Source organism: Bos indicus x Bos taurus, chromosome 13 (assembly GCF_003369695.1).
Source record: "Bos indicus x Bos taurus breed Angus x Brahman F1 hybrid chromosome 13, Bos_hybrid_MaternalHap_v2.0, whole genome shotgun sequence".
NCBI classification, from domain to species: Eukaryota; Metazoa; Chordata; class Mammalia; order Artiodactyla; family Bovidae; genus Bos; species Bos indicus x Bos taurus.
This window is the reverse complement of record NC_040088.1, coordinates 51,902,220-51,925,350: the sequence shown is the minus strand read 5'-3', so window position 1 is coordinate 51,925,350 and position 23,131 is coordinate 51,902,220. Positions and strand designations below refer to the sequence as shown.

The 23,131-nt window shown below is 42.8% G+C and overlaps 1 protein-coding gene across 1 annotated transcript in view; it reads right to left on the bottom strand.

Annotated features, from left to right (window-relative positions):
* Positions 1 to 23,131, bottom strand: part of CUBN (cubilin) — a 264,785-nt gene that overhangs the window by 163,010 nt on the left and 78,644 nt on the right. The window contains exon 28 of the mRNA XM_027559850.1: positions 8,059 to 8,209. Coding sequence (XP_027415651.1) covers positions 8,059 to 8,209 — 151 coding nt within the window. The remainder of the gene's footprint in view (positions 1 to 8,058; positions 8,210 to 23,131) is intronic.

Sequence of the window (23,131 nt, the reverse complement as noted above, 5' to 3'; positions counted from 1 at the left end):
AACACCAAGCCCAGATCCTGGTCGTGAATAAATATACGCTGGTTGGTTGACTGAATGAAACATGTCCTGTTCAGAGGCCCAGAGTAATCACTCCACATGATGCAAAACCACAAACTGCCTAGTCTTCGGAGGGAAACCCACGGATCTGCTCACAGAGCCCAGTTTATTGGGTCCCACACTCTCGGGCCAATTGCCCGGCAATTGCCTGTAGGCCAATGGCTAACAGAATTACAAAAGATAAAACCTTTGTCTTCAAAAGGTGAGCCTCTCAGAAACTCCAGCCCACAAAGTCTAAGTCACAAAAGGAATAAAAACGACAAATTAGAAGAATTCCCCTGAAAGACCAACAATAACAAAGACTATTGAAATGACCTCCTGAGGGAGAGAACAGAGGGAAGGTTTACAAGAAACATGGCCGACCTCAAGGAGGTTCTTGGCCAGGACTCTCAAAATGCATTTTTTTAGAAGCACTTTGACACAGTTCTGCATGTCCACAGGTGGTCAAGAAGGCGCTGGCTCACGTTCAAATAAAGCCAGTCTTGCAGGATCAGGATACGGCTTCCATAAACCCTCAGCCAATTTCTGAAAAACCCTCAAGGCTCGAGAAATCTCGTTACTAGCTAAAAAGATGATAAAATGGAAACAGCCCCCATTCAAGAGGCTGATGTCATCCGTCTCTGCAAAGAAAAGGCCAGGCTCTCCTTTGTGAGAGCCCAGGGTGACATCACCTCCCATCCGTGCCCTTCTCCCTTCCTCTGCTGCAGCTCCCAGTTGGAGGGGGTGGGGCGATTCTCCCTTGGCAAACGTCACTCTTTCACTCACAAAGCTCCTTGACCTTGTTTGTTTGCCGGATTCCATTGCCAAGTGAAAGAGGGCCCCTGGGAGGGGTGACCAGAGTGGGTGAGGGGGTGTGCGCAGCTGGCCTGGGGGGCCCTATTCACACAGCACTCAGAAAGTTCTATATTTCCTTCAGCAACCCAGACGCAGGCCTCTGGGCCGAATGCAGCCCCCAGACAATGCTGTCAGCGCTGAATACTGTGGACCGTTTAGCCAGGCAACTGTGGCCATTTCTTTCTTTGCAGAGTGGGATTCTCTTTGATGGTTTGCAGAAAGGCAAGGCTCACATCTACAGCGCAGCTTTAAAGATGCGCCCACAAAGAAAGCCCAGATTGTGGGCCCATTTTCTCAGAGCAAATAGAAGATTTGTGTGGGCCACACAGAGGCACATTTTGAGAGTGGGTTTATGGATTAGTGGGCCACATGAATGACGTGCATGGGGTTCTCCTCCAGCAGCCATGGTCAGGAAATGATGCCACTGCCGATTCTGAAATCGTGATGAAGAGGGTTTGGGACTTCTCACTGCATCATTTAGGAGAGAGTGGGAGGGGAGAGAGGCCTGAAAGGAGATTTGATTCTAGTGGGAAGAGGCAGTTGCTTTGATCAGGTGAGCGAGAACAGCTTCCCAGCCAGCGTCAGCCTGGGTGTCCTGGGCTCTGGCCACTGCATCCTGATTCTGAGATGGAGATTCGAGGGGGCTGCGCTCAGACAATGACACTCGTGGACACACGTGCACGCATACACATACACGTTCAAGAATATTTCTACTGTACTTTAAAAAATTGAGACTCACTTCTAATTGTATTGTTTGGCTCTTGTACTTGTTTTGTGTTTCTTCCTCTATTCTGCATTTTGTTTTGTATTAAAATCCCACAACACACCACGCTGTTTCAGTGCTTCCAGATCCTACTCAAAACTCGTCTCTTTGAAGTCAAAGACAAATACTGCGTGATATTGCTTACATGCGGAATATAAAAAATACAACACACTGGTGAGTATAACAACAACAAAAGAGAAGCAGACTCACAGTTAGAGGAACCAAACTCCATCTAGTGTTGCCAGAACTAGAACCAAACTCTAGTGGTTACTGGTGGGGAGGGAGGGAAGGAATAGGGCAATATGGGGTAGGGGAGGGGAAGGTACCAAACTACTGGGTGGAAGATAGACTCAAAGATATATTCTACAACATGGGAAATACAGCCAATATTTTCTAATAACTGTAAATGGAAAGTAACCGTCAAAAACTGTATAAATTTTTTTAAGTTACAAGAAAAACAAAGAACTGAAAACTAACATATTATTTCAAGTGAACATGGTTAGATGTGACTCATTTTTCTTCTTTGTATGTACATGTGATACTTCAAGGTCATAACTGCTTCAATGTCCAGATAATCTCCCCCAAAAAGATGCATGCAAAGAAATTTATCTGACATCAAAAGGGTTTGCCGGAAAGAGAGGGTATGACCCCTATCTGGCCCAAGCCCCTATCAGTGGGGGACCCAAAGCAACTGCTTCACTCTCCAGCTCCCCCAGCACAGTTCTCTGTGAAACTGGACTGCAGCTGCCCTGGCCTGTGGGCCCCTCCCCCTCACCCTGCTCCCTCCCACCTCAGGGTGTTTCTTCTACTAGGAACCCTTCCCCTTCTCCTCTTTGCCTGCTTAACTCCTGCTTAGTCTTAGGTTTTAGTTCAAACGTCCCGCCCTCATACACTAGCCTCCTGTGCACGTCAAATCCCCTTTTGTGTGCTCCCGGGGCATCATCACACAGCTGATGTTATATAGATTTGTGCGTTTATTTGCTAGATGGCTACTTCTGAGAGCAGGACCCAGGCCTGTGGGCAGGAGTCACTCAGGGTCCCCAGCCCTAGCACAGCACCTGGCTCCAAACAGCTCCTTAATATCTGTGGAAGGAACACACGGATGACTAAAACTCAGACCTATGTCTTCAATTTACCAACAGTGGGTGAGAAGTGAGGGAACTGCCTCCATCAGAGACCTCCTTCCTGACCCTTGCGGTTCCTGTTGTCCCCTCTTCTTGGGCTGTCTTGAATTAAGGACCTAGTTCAGATGCAGAGTATAAACTCAGGGCTGCATAGCTACTGAATACGACAGTTAATTTTGCACAGATCTAGATCACTAATAGTTCCCCTTCTAGAAAGTTCTTCCCAAGCATAATTTATATCTAGTGGGCAACACAGAGTTAAAAAAAAAATTGTTCAGTTCTGGCCCCATCTGGCAAAATATTGCTTTACGAAATATTGCTGAACTCTGGTTCCAAGCCTAGCAAGTTTTCAGCCATTGGGAGTAAGTTTTGAAATAATAAACAGGAAAAGAGAACAGACAGAGGGTGTCTTTGACTCTCCCAAATGAAGGCAGGTTCCAAATAGACCTGGAAGAAAAAGCTTTTCCCAACGAAAACCCAAAGCTTTCAGGAGAGGATTCAGCCACGCCTAGTACGTTGACTGGAGGAACCCATGACACAGTCATCCAGTGTACCCAAAGTTATCCATTAAATCATCTTCCTTGGTGTGGTCTTAGTGATGTAGTTATGCAGTGTAGCCAATAATGACCATGAAGTCACACTCAGTGTGGCCCTGGGCTGGCATGGCTATAAGAGCCAGGAGGGAAGAGGAATCAGTTTACTGAAGAGAAGGATACTGCCAGCAAAATAAATTACTGCTCCTAAAATTGTCCATTCTAGCTGCATGGCAGAATTCCTTAGGGAGCTTTTTATAATTAAGGATAGTCAAGGTCCCACTGCAGATCAATGGAATCCCATCTCTGCATGTTGGAACCCATGCACTGGTACTCAGGAAAACTTCCAGGTAATTCCAATGCCATGTATCTCGGGCTGAGGACCATGTCCCTAGTCCCTAAGCCTTGTGATTGGCATTTCTTACTTTCCACTTTCTGTCTCAGTGTCGGAAGGATAAGAGCTGGGGCCCCAGTGAGGAAGAACCTCATTGCTTCAGAGACTGCTTCAGAGATTAAAGAAGAGAAAACTGTTCAAGTGTGGTCTACAGAGATATCCCATCAGCATTACCTAGGAACTTCTCAGAACTACAGATTCATGGGCCTTACCTCACTGCGTACATCAGAATCTGCTTCTTAGCAAGATCTCCAATGATGCATATCCACAAGGAAGTTTGAAAAACACTGTTCTGGAAAATACCCCTTACCCTTGAAAATCTGGGTCATGTTCCAAGATTTTCCTATTTCTTCTAGGTCTTTCCACACTGTCTGTAGCTCCCTTTGAATCAGACATTTGAGTCACCCTATTTCTGAATCACAGAATACTAAAGATGGGCTGTATCACAAAGATGAATCAATTCAGGCCCTTCATTTAATAGATCAAAAAAATTGACATTCCAAGGTTAAATCTTGATGAAGAGGACAATGCAGAACTTTCACGAGCTTAATTATCACAGTCCATGTGCTTGGGAATTCATAATCTATATTTCAATTATACTGTGGCTTACCATCAGATATTTTTAAATACTGACCCGTGTGTGTTTGTGTTTTAGTCACTCAGTCGTGTCTGACTCTTTGCAATCCCATGGACTGTAACCCACCAGGCTCCTCTCTTCATGGAATTCTCTGGGCAAGAATAGTGGAGTGGGTTGGCATTCCCTTCTGCAGGGTATCTTCCTGACCCAGGGGTCAAACCTGGGACTCCTGCATTGCAGGCAAATTCTTTATCACCTGAGCCACTAGGGAAGCCCCAAAACTCCCATATTTGTCTCAATCTCCAGTTCACAATAACAGAACACCTTACACTCTTGAGTATATAATAGAGATCTTCAGTTGTGTGTGAAATGGTTTGGACCTAATATAAGCAGAAGATATTACGAAGAGGTGGCAAGAATACACAGAAGAACTATAAAAACTATATAAAAAAGATCTTCATGACCCAGATAACCACAGTGGTGTGACCACTCACCTAGAACTGGACATCCTGGAATGCAAAGTCAAGTGGGCCTTCCAAAGCATCACTACAAACAAAGCTAGTGGAGGTGATGGAATTCCAGTTGATCTATTTCAAATCCTAAAAGATGATGCCGTTAAAGTGCTGCACTTGATATGCCAGCAACTTTGGAAAACTCAGCAGTGGCCACAGGACAGGAAAAGGTCAGTTTTCATTCCAATCCCAAAGAAAGGCAATGCCAAAGAACACTCAAACTACCGCACAATTGCACTCATCTCACACACTAGCAACTGCTACTGCTGCTGCTAAGTCGTTTCAGTCGTATCCGACTCTGTGCGACCCCAAAGACAGCAGCCCACCGGGCTCCCCTGTCCCTGGGATTCTCCAGGCAAGAACACTGGAATGGGTTGCCATTTCCTTCTCCAATGCATGGAAGTGAAAAGTGAAAATGAAGTTGCTCAGTCATGTCCGACTCACCGACCCCATGGACTGCAGCCTACCAGGCTCCTCTGTCCATGGGATTTTCCAGGCAAGAGTACTGGAGTGGGGTGCCATTTCCCTCTCCAATGCATAAAAGTGAAAAGTGAAAGTGAAGTCACTCAGTCGTGTCCGACTCTTAGCGACCCCATGGACTGTAGCCCACCAGGCTCCTCCATCCATGGGATTTTCCAGGCGAGAGTACCAGAGTGGGGTGCCATTGCCTTCTCCGACACACTAGCAAAGTAATACTCAAAATTCTCCAAGCAAGGCTTCAACAGTATGTGAACTATGAACTTCCAGATGGTCAAGTTGGATTTAGAAAAGGCATAGGAACCAGAGATCAAATTGCCAACATCTGTTGGGTGATCGAAAAAGCAAGAGAGTTCCAGAAAAACATTTACTTCTGCTTTATGGACTATGCCAAAGCCTTTGCCTGTGTGGATCACAACAAACTGTGGAAAATTCTTAAAGAGATGGGATACCAGACCACCTTAACTGCCTCCTGAGAAATCTGTACGCCGGTCAAGAAGCAATAGTTAGAACCAGATGTGGAACAACGGACTGGTTCCAAATTGGAAAAGGAGTATGTTAAGGCTTATACTGTCACCTTGCTTATTTAACTTACTCCCTACTGGTGTCTCAGACTATAAAGCATCTGCCTGCAATGCAGGAGACCTAGGTACGATCCCTGGGTCAGGAAGATCCCCTGGAGAAATAAATGGCAACCCATTCCAGTACTCTTGCCTGGAAAATCCCATGGACAGAGGAGCCTGGTAGGTGACAGTCCATGGGGTCCCAAAGGGACATGACTGAGTGACTTTACTTTCTTTCTTTAACTTATATTCAGAGTACATCATGCAAAATGCTGGGCTGGATAAAGCACAAGCTGGAATCAGGATAGCCAGGAGAAACATCAGTAACCTCAAATATGCAGATGATACCATCCTTACGGCAGAAGGCAAAGAACTAAAGAGCCTCTTGATGAAAATGAAGAGGAGAGTGAAAATATTGGCTTAAAACTCAACATTCAAAAAGCTAAGATCATGGCATCCGGTCCCATCACCTCATGGCAAATAGATGGGGGAACAATGGAAACAGTGACAGACTTTCTTAGGCTCCAAAATCACTGTAGATGGTGACTGCAGCCATGAAATTAAAAGATGCTTGCTCCTTGGAGGAAAAGCTATGACCAACCTAGACATCATATTAAAAAGCAGAGACATTACTTTGCCAACAAAGGTTCGTCTAGTCAAAGCTCTGGTTTTTGCAGTAGTCATGTATGGATGTGAGAATTACACTCTAAATAAAGCTGAGCTCAAAAGAATTGATGCTTTTGAACTGTGGTGTTGGAGAAGACTCTTGAGAGTCCCTTGGACTGCGAGGAGATCCAACCAGTCAATCCTAAAGGAAATCAGTCCTGAATATTCATTGGAAGGACTGATGCTGAAACTTAAACTCCAATACTTTGACCACATGATACTAAGAACCGACACACTATAAAAGACCCTGCTGCTTGGAAAGATTGAAGGCAGAAGGAGAAGGGGATGACAGAGGATGAGATGGTTGGGTGGTATCACCGACTTAATGGACATGAGTTTGAGCAAGCTCTGGCAGTTGGTGATGGACAGAGAAGCTTGGTGTGCTGCAGTCCACGGGGTTGCAGAGTCGGACACGAATGAGCGACTGAACTGAACTGAACTGAGTGTTGTGGAGCATGTAATTAATGCTCCATGATGTTAAAAACCCTCAATACACCTCTGGGTGCTCTCACTCTGGCTCGCCCTGTTTATGACAGTGGGACCACAGCTCAGGATGTCTGTGTGTGATCCCCAGTGTAACACGGCCACTCCCCTTCTCTCTCAGATTGATTGAATCATACAAGGAAGCCCTTTGCCCTTGGCTGAGAACTGCTCATGAAATATTCACAAGGACTACATTTTCAGGTCTGGGTCTCTCTAGGACAGTGATTCTCCAATGTACTCACCAGGGACACTAGTTAAGACACAGACTATTGGGTTTCCCTCATAGTCTGTTATTTGGCATCTCCCGGATGGGGCCCAAGAGTCTGCATTTCTCACAGATTTTACAAGACACTGCCTTGGGGGACCACATTCTGAGAAGCACTGCCCTGGTGCCCTCTCCCTCTTCACTGGGTCACATGAGGTTAGTCTACAAGTTTCAGAACTTGTGTCTCAAACAAATTTGCTTCTTCACAGGAGTGATGATGCCTGCCAGCTTGCAGAGCTGCCAGCTTGCAGAAGCCTCTCAGGTACCCTCCTCGAGTGCATGGCCTGCCCTTGGCTTAGTGCATCAGTGGCTCAGGCTTTCTGCTCGGTCCCCTCACAGCCCAATCCTCCCCCTCACCCACCTACTCTCTCTGACTCACTCCTTCCTTTCTTTCTCTGTCACTCCTTCTCTGATCAGTCTCAAGGTGAGTCTTAAATCTCATTCTGTTGCACTCTCCTGAGAGACTCCATCGCACCTTGTGGTCTGCTTGCCACAACCAGCTTCAAGTCTTCAGCCCTTGGAACTTCCTGATGCTCCTTCCTTCTCATAAGTGAGTTACTGCTGCACCTCCTAAAGCAGATACCCAATCCTGTCCACTTGGACTTCACTTCCTGTCTTAACTGCAAGAGGATTCCATTCTCCGAGAGCCATCAACGTCTGAGTAAACTTTCTAAAGCCTGGCACCATTAGTGTTCCTCTTTTGGTGGATGGAATTGTTTTCAAACGTAGAATTGAAAAGGGAAAGATTCTTGGTCAAAGAGCAACTACCAAATAAGACTGAGATCAGCCAGGGGGTGGGGGGGAGCTTACCTTGGATGAACCACTGCATCTGAAATCCTTTCTCATGGTGACTGACTCCATCCGTATAAAACAGCACATGAAACTTGGAGCCTGTGGTGCTCCCCGAAGGTGGAATGTCTGTTCCACAGAAGCGCCCCATCCGCTGTGGGCCATCATAGAGCTGAAATCAGAGGGAGAAAACACCAGCATGAAGAGCAAGGTCCACGCATGCAGCTAAAGCTGTTTCTTGGTTCAAAAGTTAAGGGCAAATCTACTGAGGGGGGCTGAGTCCAGGAATTAAACATAGATAATTATATGCAGAGAGAGGTCCCTCCAAGGTATAATCCAGGCACAGAAGATGGAAATGCTGGCCTGGATGAGAAGCGTTCACATATGAATCACATGTAAGAGATGCTAGATGAATAACAGTATTACAACTGTAACTTTTAAAAATAAATACTAACTATAAACAATCAGGCAGTTTAGAAAGCTCTGAAAGGAAAATACAAAAATTAATCCCACTGAAAGCGAACCATTGTTAATATTTTGTTAATACCAGAAGCTTCTCTTACCAACATTTTTTTCATTTGTATATATACATGTACATCTATGTGCAAGGAAATGTGTGAATATGTGTGTAGCAATTTGGGCTACACATTTGTGTTCCCCGTTCTTCACTAAGGTTGTCACTAAGTAGGCTATGTAACCATTTTTAAGAGTGGCATAACATACTGTTAATATGTTGTATTTACAATTCTGCTATGTTCACTTAGTGCTACTTGCTCAGTTGTGTCCAACTCTTTGCAACCCCATGGACTTCAGCCTACCAGGCTCCTCTGCCCATGGGATTTCCCCGGCAAGAATACTGGAGTGGGTTGCCATTTTCTTCTCCAACTGTTCACTTAAGATATTTCCAATTTGAGGGCAAATAAATATAAATCTTTGTTTGATAGTTTAAGTGTCTTTTAGGAAACATTCCTCTAAAGGGAGTGAATCAAAAGAACAGAATCTTCCATGGCTCTAGATATGTATTATTAAATTTCTTACCAGAAATTTTACACAAATTTATTCCCCCACCAGAAGTTTATGGAAATATTTCTTGCAGTGCAACTTTGGCAATTTTGACTAAAATTATTATTAAAACTGGGGCTAATAGTGTAAATTTTTTTTCTGTTTGTAGTCGTCTGAATTTGTTACTTGGGATTGGAACTTTTTTCATGGTTCTTGTGCGTTTCTTTTTCTTCTTTTGGGACTTTCCTGCTGGGGTCTTTGCCCATTTTCCCCCTCAGGTATTTATGTACCCTGCTGTGTGCACTGTATCTGCTTGATTTCATTAGACACATCTCCAAACTAAAACAAAAACAAAAACTTTATGCCATCTCTCTTTCTTCAATCAGAAAAAATAGCGATAATCCAGGAAGATTTGCTTCCTTAGGACTCAGAACTTTGTATTTTCTTTTCATTCCCTAGTGTCCACATTAAACACTTTGTTCCGCTTACCCTTCGGATGTGCTGCCTGTTATAATAAAAAGGAAAATGTCTGATCATGGGTTTCCTTTATTCTTCCCTTGGAGAGTACATACATGTGCATGTACATGTGAGTGTATATGTATGTCTTTGTATGTAAATGTATCATCTGGATTCAACAAATTCCAAACTGACAAAATTATTTTTATTAGCTGAAATGTTATGATAGAAAATACCGTTTGAAACATACTGACTCGAGCGTAGAAAACTTCATAATCAAATTCTACAAATCCCCTCCATGGAGCCTTCCCTAATCCCTGTAGACAGTCATAAATGAGCTTTCCTTTGAAATCCCCAAGTTTTTCATTTGTGCTTCTTTGTGAAAATAGTCACATTCTGGTGACAGAGATGTGTGCCTTTCTCTCCCACTGAATTCAAGTTTCCTTAGATCCCAGACCACCTTTCAAATCCCCTCAAAGCCCAGCATAGGGCTTTGTCCAGGGTAGATTCCCGATATAGCTTCAGTGAAGAACTGCAACCACTTCCCCCACAGCTGCACACACTCACTCACTCACCCTCAGGTACTAAACCTAAGCATTTTATACAAACGATAAAGATGGGGTTTATTTTATATTCTTATCCCTTCATCTTCCTTTTAATTTTTTAAATACTGCTGCTTTGAATATGTGTATTTATGATCAAGCTTCTAAGGTTGTAGATGATTGACAGAAATCACAAAGAAGGGGTAGAAAAGAGAGAAGGAATAAAAAGAAGAGGAAACAAAAAAAGCCCTTCACTTCCCATCTGGACCCTACCGTCCACTGCAGGAGGTGGAGGTAGGGAAGGCATCTGGGCTGCAATCTGTTTACTCCTAAACTACTGCTTCACTGTAGGCTGCTTATTTCAGCCACAGAGTTCTTTTATTAAACCTAGTGTATGAATTCCAATTCAAAACTAATTAATACAAAAATAAACAGACTGTTTCCAAGCCGAGGCATAATAAGCCAGAAAACACTCCTCTGTTCTCCACTCCAAAAGGCTCATTTTGAACTTTGGGTTTTAGTGCAGTGACCAAAACTTTAATTACTTCATCTTTATCCAGCAAAACGAGGTAAGATTTCTCTAGGACCACAGTCGCCCTGAACTTCATGGATCTTCTGAAACACTAGGTAGTGACATCGTTAGGAACCGTATTTGAGATTCTTCAAGGTCAGAATCAGTGTAGAGTTTTTGCCTCCCAGCTCGGCAAGGTTAAGAAATGTGACATTTTCACATGACTTGAAGGGGATTTTTTTTTTTTCTTCCTTCCGGATGGGATTACTCCATTGAAGGAGAGCCCCTGAATCCCAGTGGTTCTTAAATAACACATTGTGAATGGAATAGGGGGGTGGGGGCAAAGGGAGGGGGTTTGAGAGAAACAGTGATGAATAACAATTAGTTTCTTTTTGCCTTTGGAGGGGAGAGACTGATACATCAAAACAAGCATCAAATAGACATTGATGGAAATGCTTAAATATAATGTCAAATAAATTAATTAGTGTAGAACAAAATCTCTCTAGAAAAAAAATCCCATATCCCTAATTTTACATCCTTCTAAGGTTTACACTTAATTAAATCAGAGACTTTTTATTTACCCTCACACAGATGGCTAACGTCACCTCAACAATTCATTCCCGCGTAAATGTACCACACAAAAAGGAACAGTCATTTCTCAAAGTACACAAATACCGGTTACCATGGTGACCAGTTGGTGCCTGCTGCTCCTGATTTTGTTTTCAGAGCAGAATCTTAACCACAGGACATTCCAGCTGTGACTCATTGGGACTATTGGCCAGCACGCGGCTTGGTCCCGAGAAGGGCACCAGCTCCCCTGCTTTTAGAAAGCTTCAAGATTTACTCCTTCTGAACAGTATTTGAGGTTGGACTTGAGTCCATAGAAAGAAAAATCGTAGAAATTAAGAAGTGAAAGATTGACATTCTTACTTTGAATATGAAGATCAAATTTGTACTACTGTTTAAAGGTTTGGGTTTTTTTTTTAATACTTAAAATGCTGCTCAGGTTTTCAAGTTGCCATTTAATGTATCTCCACATGTGGATCACTGTATGTACAAAACCTCTTGTGTAGAATCTTATCAGCTGTTCTCTTAAGGAGAAGATTCATTTAGGATTTTTGTGTTTTAGATCTTCCACCCTTCACACCACCCTGAAATATCTCAACCACTCTTAAGACACTCAAAGAGGAAGGAAATCTCTTGCCTAAGCCACATTTACCAATTTCTATCTACTTCCTTTGCGTGGGTTTGATAATTTGGTACTTGCATGGCTGAGGAGACCATTAGAGATTTCAGACTATGATTGCAACATAAAATGATCTGTGGACTCCAAAATAGTATGGACCCATGCATACAAATGGAAGACAGAAAACCAAAGACTCACCACTGACAGAGTGAGATTTGTAAGATTAAGGTTTCTGTAGGTACTTTATGAATCACTGGCAAGTCTGGAGGAATGTCAGCTAGTGTCATCTGCTTCCTCGGTGTGAATCAACCTTATGAACTGCAAGATGCTCAGGACAGAAATGTAGTTTTCAAGCACGGCTTGTTTGCTAAATTCTTTGATGATTTTGAAAATTTGTGATCCTAATGAATGAAATTATAACTAACTCCTATCTCAGCTTGGGATGTATAGACAGACTTCTATTCTAAACTCATTGTAGAATGACAGTGAATTACACCTAAAACTCAACCCTTTCTATCGTAGAAGTGAAGTGAAGTGTTAGTTGCTCCGTCATGTTCGACTCTTTATGACCCCATGGATGGTAGCCTGTCAGGCTCCTCTGTCCATGGGATGCTCCAGGCAAGAATACTGGAGTGGGTAGCCATTCCCGTGTTCAGGGGATCTTCCCAACCCAGGGATCAAACCCGGGTCTCCTGCATTGCAGGCAGATTCTTTACCGCTGAGCCATCAAGGAAGCCCTCTCTATTATAGACTGGCAGCTAGTTCATACTTTTCTAAGTACTGTTTTTCTTATTTACTTGAAATTTTTCTGGAAGAAAATAATATTTATAGTGGAGGGTTAATTTTAAGAATAATTAAATATAACTCATACAAAGAAATCAAATCAAGAGCTTTTTGGGGAAGATATTGTTAAAATATGCAAACATTTCTGGAAAAAAAATTTGGTCCATTTCCTATTACAAATCTTTAAAAACTCCAAAAGAACTTTATTCTTTAGAGTTTAGCATGTAGGTAAAATAATTCATCTGCTGTGAGGGAGAACTCTAGGTATAGTAGAGAGTTCCTAATATTTTTAGAGAAGAAAACTTCTGGTCAATGTAAAGGAGATAGTTACATTTCTGAGAATTACACTCCATGAGTCCATAGCGTGGCTTTTGAGAGTCAAGGTCACTAGGAGAAGATTATGTTTCAGCTGAGAGCAGGACAGTGATTGCACTGTAGGAACACATTCGCATGCACAACAGAGGACAGAATGGTATGGACCCAGCGGAAGCAGAAGGTATTGAGAAGAGGCGGTCAGGATACACAGGGAAGCCTGACGGGTTGCAGTCCATGGAGCTGCAAAGTCGGACATGACTGAGAGACTGAACTGAACTGAATATGTCCAGTGTTGGCCTCTAGATTCAAAGTCCAGTCTAGCTCTTAAAATTCACTTAGAACATAAACTTGCAGAAATTACTTAACCTCCATAAGCTAAGAGTTCTTTGCAAACTTGGCCTCTTAATGGTACTTGTCTCATAGGGCTGTTGTGGTTAGCATACCAAAAAAAACATATAATAGGTTGGTTGTGAGTCCTGGCATATGCACTCAAATGTTATTCTAACTCTTGGTCAGTGGCAAAGGGAACCAACATTGCTTCTAAAGAAACTCTACTGGAAATAACCTTGACAGAAAATAATATGATGGGTAAAAAGAGCTTGAACTGACTCATGTAAAATATTTCTCAGAAATCGTCCCTGGCAGACCAGACAGGGAAGCAAGAAATCAATGAATCACTTGGGAGGAGATGGAGGCCCATGGCCGGCAGGGTGTTGCTATGACAACCTGGTTTGTGTGGAGACTGAGGCCATCCCTGCCATGTGGGGTGCAGAGCTCAGCGCAGATCATACAGTGGGGGAGTCTGAAAGCATGGAGTGTGTGGGTGGAGGAAGGTGGTGAATCATCACAGGTCTGGTGGTGAAGAGGACATTGGGCAATCTGTCAAGGCTGCCCTGGTGACAGATCAGGGAGAAACCACTGGATAGCAAAATACATGTGTTTTTTTCCTGTTGCAGCCTCCACCCCACTTTCCGCCTGGCCAGCCTGCAGCTCCGGCTGCTTGGCCACTGGAGCTCCTGAGAGGACCAGGAACTGCCGAATTCTTGGTGCACCTCTTCAGATTTTCCCCACCCCAACATCAACTGTACCAGGAACTATGGGAGCTGCTTTGTTAAAACAGTTACTGAGAACACTGTTGCCCAAGTTTACACGCAAATCTCCTGGCTTAGAACTTTCAGAGTTTACTTTAAATCTGAAAGGCTTTGAGAAGTTCTTGTAAGAACAGAAGAAACTGCCAAGCAAGATTCATCTAGAAGGGTAAAAAGCCCCCAGTGTGGATGACAAGAGCCTGGGCAGGGAGGGACTGCAGTGGGGAGGTGTGGTAAACATGCAATCCGATCGTGGAAGATAAATTAGACAAATGTTTAAATCAACATGCATAAGCAGAGCACTGCTGGCTCTGTGACACCCCAGGGGGTGGGGGGGTGAGGGGGTGAAGGTTCCAGGATGGGACACAAGGGTGGGCACAGTGCAGTAGGTACAGAGGCACATCTTGCCCACCCCCTACTCCCCCCTTCCCACCAGGCACAGGAAAAGCCATTGCCATGTGCTGCAGGGTGGGGCAGGAAGCATGAGGTACCGGTCTAAAATTAAACAATGACTCACAACCCTGAGCTTTGCATGAGACCAAGAAACTCACTGAAAGCCCACATTTGGAATTATTTTGTGTCGCTCTGAATTAAAGGTTGGATTCCAATACAGACCATACAGTCACGATCCATGTGGTGGCTAGCTGCTGTCCTCTCTTAATAGTGCATGGATATTTATTTCTGCTTGCTATATATTACTTATTTTAGACGCCACCAAGGCTGATTTGGGTTGGTTTGTTTGCTTGTTTTTTTAATCATTGTTTAATCATGGATTATGCAAAAGTTTAACTACAAAGACATTTTATCTCAGCACTGTTTATAATAGTGGACATATGCAAAGATTCTAAGTGTTTCTCAAGGAGAATGGGTAGTTGAATTGTGATGAGGAAACATTTGATGTTGCAAATGATGTGGTGTAATAAATCACAAGGAGAAACATTTGTAAGCTACTGTTACATGTTTAAAAAGTCATTAAAGAATAATAGTAGAGAACTTACGATGGAGGGGGGAAGAATGCGGGAAGGGATAATTAAGGAGTTTGGGATCAACATGTACACACTGCTGTATTTAAAATGGATAACCCACTGCATTGCACAGGGCACTCGAGTCCCTTTGCTGTCCACCTGAAACTATCACAACGTTGTTAATCAGCTGGATTCCAATAGGAAATAAAGAGTTTTAAAAATGCAAAAAAAGAGAATGGTACATACAAAATGATCCTCCTTGAATATTAAAATAAAATAGGGAGGGACTTTAGTAAGTAAATGTCACCAAATATTATCAGTAGTGATATAATTTGTGCTATTTTTATTTTATCTAGGTTTTTCTGTATTTTCCACATTGTCTGCAATGACTGTATTCCTATGTGACCAGATAAGTTTATTTTTTAAAGTATTATCTCTGGGACCCTATTGACATGGCAAGGTAGATATGTATTGGTAATATTTTTCCAGGCTCAGAATTTCATACCCTTTTAGGTTCTCAGATACCCAGCTGGTCTACTAAAAATATTGTACTGTCTGTCTCCATAATCTTTTTCATGTATTTCAAGACTATCCCTGAAAATTAGCCCATTAAAATGTTATTATATAAGGTAATCTTCAGCATTAATTTAAAACCATATTTTGTCCCTAATGCTTCCTTTTTAAAATCATAACTAGGCTTTTATTATTAATTAGACTAATTCTGTATTTTAAAAAAGCATCCTTTCAGTTGTCCAGGGACTAAAGAGCTCTTACTAACATAAATTTTGATAGTCACTGATGGACCAATAAGCACCTAATTCCCTCCATAGTGGGAAGTGAAATGCTTTGAAAGTCAAGCAGTTTCTCCCTAGTGTGTACAATGAACATTTAGTTCCATGAACCACAGCCTTTCCTCTGCCAACTATACTATTGTGAAGCATTCAACATTAAAAAAAATTATTCTGCCTCCTAAGAGCCTCACCATCTGCTACAGATGGACTCAGAAACAGGAAGATAACCATAACGCAACATGAAACCATAGAAGCAGGAGCTGGAAGGACCCAGAGCACAGCCACACACTCTGTTCCCATTGAGGGAGGGCGAGAAAAGAAAGCTTGTTCAATAAGTAAGAAAGCTTGTTCAATAAATAAGTCCATGTAAGAACTGAAGGGTAAAGACGTCACTTTTGGACTCGCTTAGTGGTACAATAGTTAAGGGGCTTCCCAGGTAGCTTAGCTGGTAAACAATCTGCCTGTAATGCAGGAGACTCGGGTTCTATTCCTGGGTCGAGAAGACCCCCTGGAGAGGGGGTAGGCTACCACTCCAGTCTTCTTGGGTTTCCCTGGTGACTCAGATGGCAAAGAATCCACCTGCAATGCGGGAGACCTGGGTTTGATTCCTGAGTTGGGAAGATGCCCTGGAGAAGGGAAAGGCAACCATTCCAGTATTCTGGCCTGGAGAATCCCATGGACAGAGGAGCCTGGTGGGCTACAGTCCATGGGGTCACAAAGAGTCAGACACGACTGAGCAACTAAGCACCGCACAGCAGCACAGTAGTTAAGAATCCGCCTGCCAATGCAGGGGACACTTGATCCCTGGCCTGGGACGATCCCACAGGCATGGAGCAACAAAGCCCATACGCTGCAACTACCGAGCCTGTGCACCTAGAGCCGGTGCTCTGCAGCTGAAGCCACCGCAGTGCGAAGCCCAAGGACTACAAAGGCAAGCAGCCCCTGCTGGCCACAAATAGAGAGCCTGCTTTCAGCAACAGAGACCCAGCACAGCCATAAATAAATAATTTTTTAAAAATATGCCATTTTTGACAAAATTCTGAAATGTTGCAGGTGGAAATTGTTCCCATTGTAAAAAGTAGTCAATCAGCGTAATTAATCAAAATTCACAGCAACTTCTAACTTTTGGATTCAGCCTTCTGATCGACACCTTCGCCTTCATGCCATGTGCCTGTTGGATGGTAGACGGGGCCTTACATGCATGCACTTGATGCCTGTGGTCTGAGGAGCAAAGTAAGCTGAGGACCACCAGGAAAGGAAGTGTGCAAAGAGCACTTTCAAGTTTTGAGCATCTAATGGCATTTTCACTGGCTTCCAGGTAGTGTGGAAATTATTGGTAGGGCTGATTATTATTTATCCTGATCCTGTCCTTCGTGTTTGAGAGGATATTGAGAGGGAAAACACAATTTCTTTTGAACCTGAGAGCAAAGGCTGTCTTTTGAAGTCTAGTGTGTTTGCCTCATTAACAGCAGCAAATTAATACAATTACATGAAACCTCTTCCTTGTTAGGGATGGTGAGAAATGATCAGCATTTTTTAAGGAAAGGGATTTTGGTCATACTGAGATAAACATCTCTTCTTTTAAATTTTGTAATTTAAAAAATCACATTTTACTTGGGCAACTGTGGAGTCTTCAAAGTCTTCTAAAATGCTTCTTATTATAATTAATGACACTACAAAGTATTTGGCTTAATTAACCAATGGATACGCTTCATTCTAAACTCCTTTGAATCCAGATCCTGCTCTGTCCAATACTAGATTCATATCCGGTAGAGAGGCCTCAACTGAATCATTTGGCACACTGTTTTCACTTTTTATGTGTGGTTTTGAATAGCGGTTGTCCTTAGAATTGAAATAGCTTATCTCTGAATTCTAAGCAACATGCCAGCCATCCTAGAAGCAGACTTCCTCTAACAGACAGTTCCAGGAAGCATGACTCATCTGTCCAGGAAGTGTTTAAGGAGGTGCCACGATAATAGTCAGTGCAGACCCACTGCTGCTACCACGTCCCATCTCCTCCACTTCTCTGCTTTTCTTTGACCAGCAAAGGGGATTTTAACTACTTCACTCTTAGATTCAGATAACGCCCAATCCCTGTGGCTTTGGGAGGAAATCTGAGAGGCCAGAGAAGGGAAGCTCTGCTTTCAACACAGGGCCAATCTAAGCTAGTCACATTGGGAAGGCTGTTTTGGAAATTGTAGCTTTTCATTTACTGCAAAATGTTTTAGAACAACAAATTATCATAAAATTGTATTTATGTTAAAAAATAATAAATAATATTTATTAGCACTTACTCTGTGCTGAGTATCATTCTAAGCCCTTTCCATGTATTATCTAATTTATTTTGGTGCTCAGTCACTTCAGTCATGTCTGACTCTCTGCAACTATGGACTATAGCCCTCCAGACTCCTCTGTCCATGGGATTCTCCAGACAAGAATACTGGAGTGGGTTACCATGCCCTCCTCCAGGGAATCTTCCCAAACCAGGAATCAAACCCATATCTCTGATATCTCCTGCATTGCAGGCAGCTTCTTTACCCACTGAGCCAAACTTCATTAAAAAAAATTTTTTTTAACTCTTCTAGTTAAGTTTCCAAGCTTATTAAATGAGAGAATTGAGAAGTGATCATTGTCTAAGGCCACATGATTTTTAAATTTTATTCATTTGTGGCTGTGCTAGATCTTGGTTGCTGCTCGCAGGCTTCGCTAGTTGTGGTAGGAGGGGCTGCTCTCCAGTTATGAGCTCAGGGGCCTCACTGCGGTGGCTCTTGTTCTGCAGCATGGGTTGTAGGTACGCATGCTCAGTAGTGGTGGCAAATTGGCTTTAGTTGCTCTGAGGCATGTAGGATTTTCCAGGACAAGGGATCGAACCTGTGTCCCCTGCATCAGCAGGCAGATTCTCATCCACTGGACCACCAGGGAAGCCCCATGTATTACCTACTTTAAAATTCCAGAAGCCCTATTATGCAGATAGTATTATTATCTCCATTTTAGAGCTCTGGAAACTGAGGCATAGAGAAGTAATTCAACATTTTGAAAGGCATCAACAACTCAAGAATTGCTCTTGTTTCCTTCACTGGAAATTAGTTTTAAAAATAAGAATTGTTAAATTAAAAAAAAAAAAAAAAAACAGCAAAGTCCTTATTCTCTGTGATAACAGAGAGTAACAAAAATAATTTTTTAAGTTACAGTGCTAACACCCAAAACTCCTGTTAGTCAATGGAATTGACATTTCTTTATTATATTTCTTAATAGAGCTTGGAGTGAAATAAGTGGACCAAAATGTTGGCTTTCCCATTTATCCTTTGTGAGAATTGTCAAAATGCATTATGGAAGCAGGCTATAGACAGAAAACAAGAAGAAAATTAAATGTCTTGGGAGATGAACCATTAATTATATCTCAGCCCCTAAAGAATTAAATGCTCTCTATTTAGGAATTTCTTTATACCTAACTGGACTTTCTAGGTGGTGCTAGTGGTAAAGAACCCATCTGTCAATGCAGGAGATACAAGAGACGTGCATTTGATCCTTAAGTCAGGAAAATCCCTTGCAGATGGAAATGACAACCCAGTCCGGCATTCTTGCCTGGGAAATCCCATGGACAGAGGAGTCTGGCAGGCTACAGGCCATGGGGTCACAAAGAGTTGGACACAACTGAAGCGAAATAGACACTTACCATCTGAGCCACCAGGGAAGTCCCGTTTGCCTTTGACAGTTCCTCAACCACAACTTCCTTTACTGAAGCCTCCAGCTCTGCAACATCTTGTCCAGTTACTCTTCCCCAGGAACCCTGGATAATATTCCTGATAGCATTTAATGCAACTTGTGACTAAATTGGTATACTGTTGCAAACTGACTAAGGGCTTCCCTGGTGGTTTAGCAGTAAAGAATCTGCCTGCCAATGCAAGAGACATAAGTTCAATCTCTGGATTGGGAAGATCCTCTGAAGGACAACAGGGCAACCCACTTCAGTATATCTTGCCTGGAGAATCCCACGACAGAAGAGCCTGGCGAGCAATAATCCATGGGGTCTCAAAGAGGTAGACACGACTTAGCGACTAAACAGCAACAGTAACAATAATACATTGATTAACATCTGTCTCCTCCATGAAAACAAGGAAAACTGATGCTAAAACAGTTGTATTTCCACAGCCTATGTGTCTAAAATATATTTGAGTGACTGAATGAGTCGATAAATAAATGAGCAATGCCTATTTAGGGCGGTAAAAACCTGAGGAAGTACTACAGCAAAAACAGAACAAAACAGATCCTGTTGCATTGTGTTTGATTCAGCATTTCTCAAATTTATGAGAACACTGGTCTCTATTTGTAAGACATCTGTCAACGTGTGTGGCAGAGAGAGCTAAGTGATTTCCCCAAATGCAGTTCCCCTTTGTCTGCATGCCTGAACCACTATATGGAAGGCAGAGGAACACCTGAATTGGTCTCCAACATGACTGAGAAGTAAACTTGTATTGTACTAAGCATCTGAGCATTTCTGAGTTCTCCAAAAAACAGCTAGTATTCTTTCCTGTGTTCAGTTGCTCAGTCATCTCCAACTTTTTGTGACCCCATGGACTATAGCCCACCAGGCTCCTCTTTCCATGGAATTTCCCAGGCAACAATACTGGAGCAAGTTGCCATTTCCAGAGGATCTTTCTGACCAGGGATTGAACCCATGTCTCCTGCATCTCCTGCATTGACAGGCAGATTCTTTACCTCTGAGCCATCTGGAAGGCCCACAGTATTCCTTAATCAGGCCTTTGGGCCTGATGCTGCAGAGTTGTAGTTACGGAAAACACTGCTCAGGCTGCAAACTTGGACAACATGCGTGTAAGACTGGAAGACTGACGGACATCAGTGACGTTCTCAAGGACGCTTTTCATTAGCAGCGCACTGTTTTGTCACTGAAAGGAGGACATGGAAGTGCAAAAAGCAATGATATAAATAGCTGGGGAAGATGACATCAGAAAGAGGATTTGGCAAGGGATGAAGTGAATCTTATAAAGGCTACAGGGAAATACATTTGACAGAAGTCACTGACATAATTGAGAGGACTTGAAAGGGACATAAGTGGAAAGGGAAGGCATTAGAAAGAATGTTGAAATAATGGAAGATGATAGTGGCAAAGGTGTCCAATAAAGAAGGTGGGGAAGAAGTTTAGAATCAGAATTCAGACACTGCAAAGTGAATCTGACATGTTAATGTGCTGAGATAAATATAACAGTATCAGTGAGCCTTAGTGAATCAAAGCATACAATGTATGCTTGATTTTGTACAGCTTTGGCTGTAGCAATGGAAAAGTAAGCCCTATTGAAAAAGAAACATGGAAAAGCCCTTGAAGGTATATGCTAAGAAGACCCCTATTATAATCCTTACGACTTCCCAGGAGAGAGTTTTGAAGTGAGGATGAAACGTGCTGTCGTGATGGAAGTGGGCTGCAGACAGTGGCCCCAGCTGCTAAACTGAGGCTAATTCAGGGTTTGCTCTATTGGGATCCCTGGGGATTTTGGCTGAATGGAGCCGGGGTGGAGTCTAGGGTCTATGAATATATTTTTAAACAAGTTACCTAAATGATTCTGGAATGAAGGCAGATTTAGTAGCTAGTTATGGGGGCTTTATCCTCCACATCACATTCTTCCTCAGCAGAAGGTGTTTTTTTTTGTTGTTTTTTTTTAAAGGAACGATATCAACACCAGTGGAGCAATAAGAAACCAGGGATGGCAGAGGTCAGATGTCTTTGTGGACATCTCTCAGGTGTCTTGTTCTTAAAAAAAGCATGCTGTTTGCTGAATTCTTTATATTCTGTACTCTGTCAGAGAGTGCTGAGTGAAGAGATGTGCTCTCCTGAACTAATCCTGATCAGCAGAGACGTGGTTGTGACTGTAGAAATGAACAAGCCATTACGAGAGAGTGATCCATCTCCTCCGAATCTGTGATGACATGTCAGTCATGGGCATGAGGCTTTAGGGAGAGAGATTCTGAAAGGAGATATGAGCACATGGACCAAAAAAATTTTTTAATTAAAAAATTAATGAAAGAACAAAGAAATTCAATAGAAAAAGGAAAGGAAATTCAAGAAAAAAGACATACTCTAAAAAAAAAAAAATTAAACTCTGTCCGTAAAGTCAGGAATAATTTGGGGGTTGGGGTAGGTAAGAAAAGGGAAACCCTCTGAAGAACTCAGTCTAAGAAAAAAACCCATGGATGTACATGGTAGCTTTCTGACCATCCCATAAGCGCACATACAAATTAGCTAAACTTTGGGATATGGCACAGGTAGAAAGAAATGTCTATTTTTTTAAGCTATGATTGGGGCAAAAGAAGATGGAAATGTGAGTTGGACCACTGCTTGGAGAAGACAGTGTAACACGATGAAGGTGAAGTAGAAGACACCTCTTGTGATTTTGAAACTGGGAGAAGAAACAGGAAATCCAATTTAGAGGATAAGTCTGTCAGTGTCTTTAAAATAATTTTCCCATGCTTAAGTGCATTACACCGCACAGTCCTGAGAGGTATGGTCACTACAGAACAAATTGTGTAATCTTGCTCACTTCATAGGCAATTCAAACCACACTTCAGGGGAACTCCCTGGTGGTCCAGTGGCTAGGACTCCACACTTTCACTCTTGACAGCCCAGGCTCAACACCTAGTTGAGGAACTAGGATCACACAAGCCGCAGGTCATAGCCAAAAAAGAGAACAAAAGGCTTTAGCACACCGGCAGAATCCATGTATGTCCCTGCTGAAAGGTTTTGTCTCTTTCCACAGATATGAACTATGAGCATCTTGGGCCAGAGGGCTAGACCTTGCTGCCCCTGGTCAGAGCTGGTCATACTGAACAGAGGGGCACTTATCCATTGACAGCTAGATCCTTGCCTTGTTGTCAGACTCAAAGAGATGAGCACCTGGTGACAGGACGTAACCTGTCACCAAGAGAAAGTCTAGTTGTTTGTAAGCACCTGAGGCCCACGGTCTTGAAATGTTATGGCTGGGGTGCCCTTATTTAAGTTAAATCTGTGAAATTGAAGAAACTCAGAGGAAGCTTCTGAGATGAAAAAGGAGGCCAGAGTCTATGTTCACAGCAAGAAACAAGAAAGTCAGAAGAAAGAAGAAGAAGGGAGTCACTCCTGAGCCTTCTTAGTCTCTGCCCTCTCCCAGCTTTTCAGTTGGTCCCGTGTGTTATGAGGCGGCTTTTTAAACTTTCCAAGGGAACAGCCATTGCACAAACACTAGTCTTTTCCCCATGGGTCAGTTTGAGTGTGTATCTACAACCAAGAGTATAAGACAGAAGAGGGAACATAGGCAGATGCCAGAGGTCTGAAGGGGAAATGTCTTAACTTCCAAAATGTGGGAAAGATTTATTCTGGAATCTCACAGATGAGTAAGATGGATGGTAATTTTAGGGAAAAATTCTACATTGGACCCTGAACATAAGTTGTCAGTATGAAGCAAA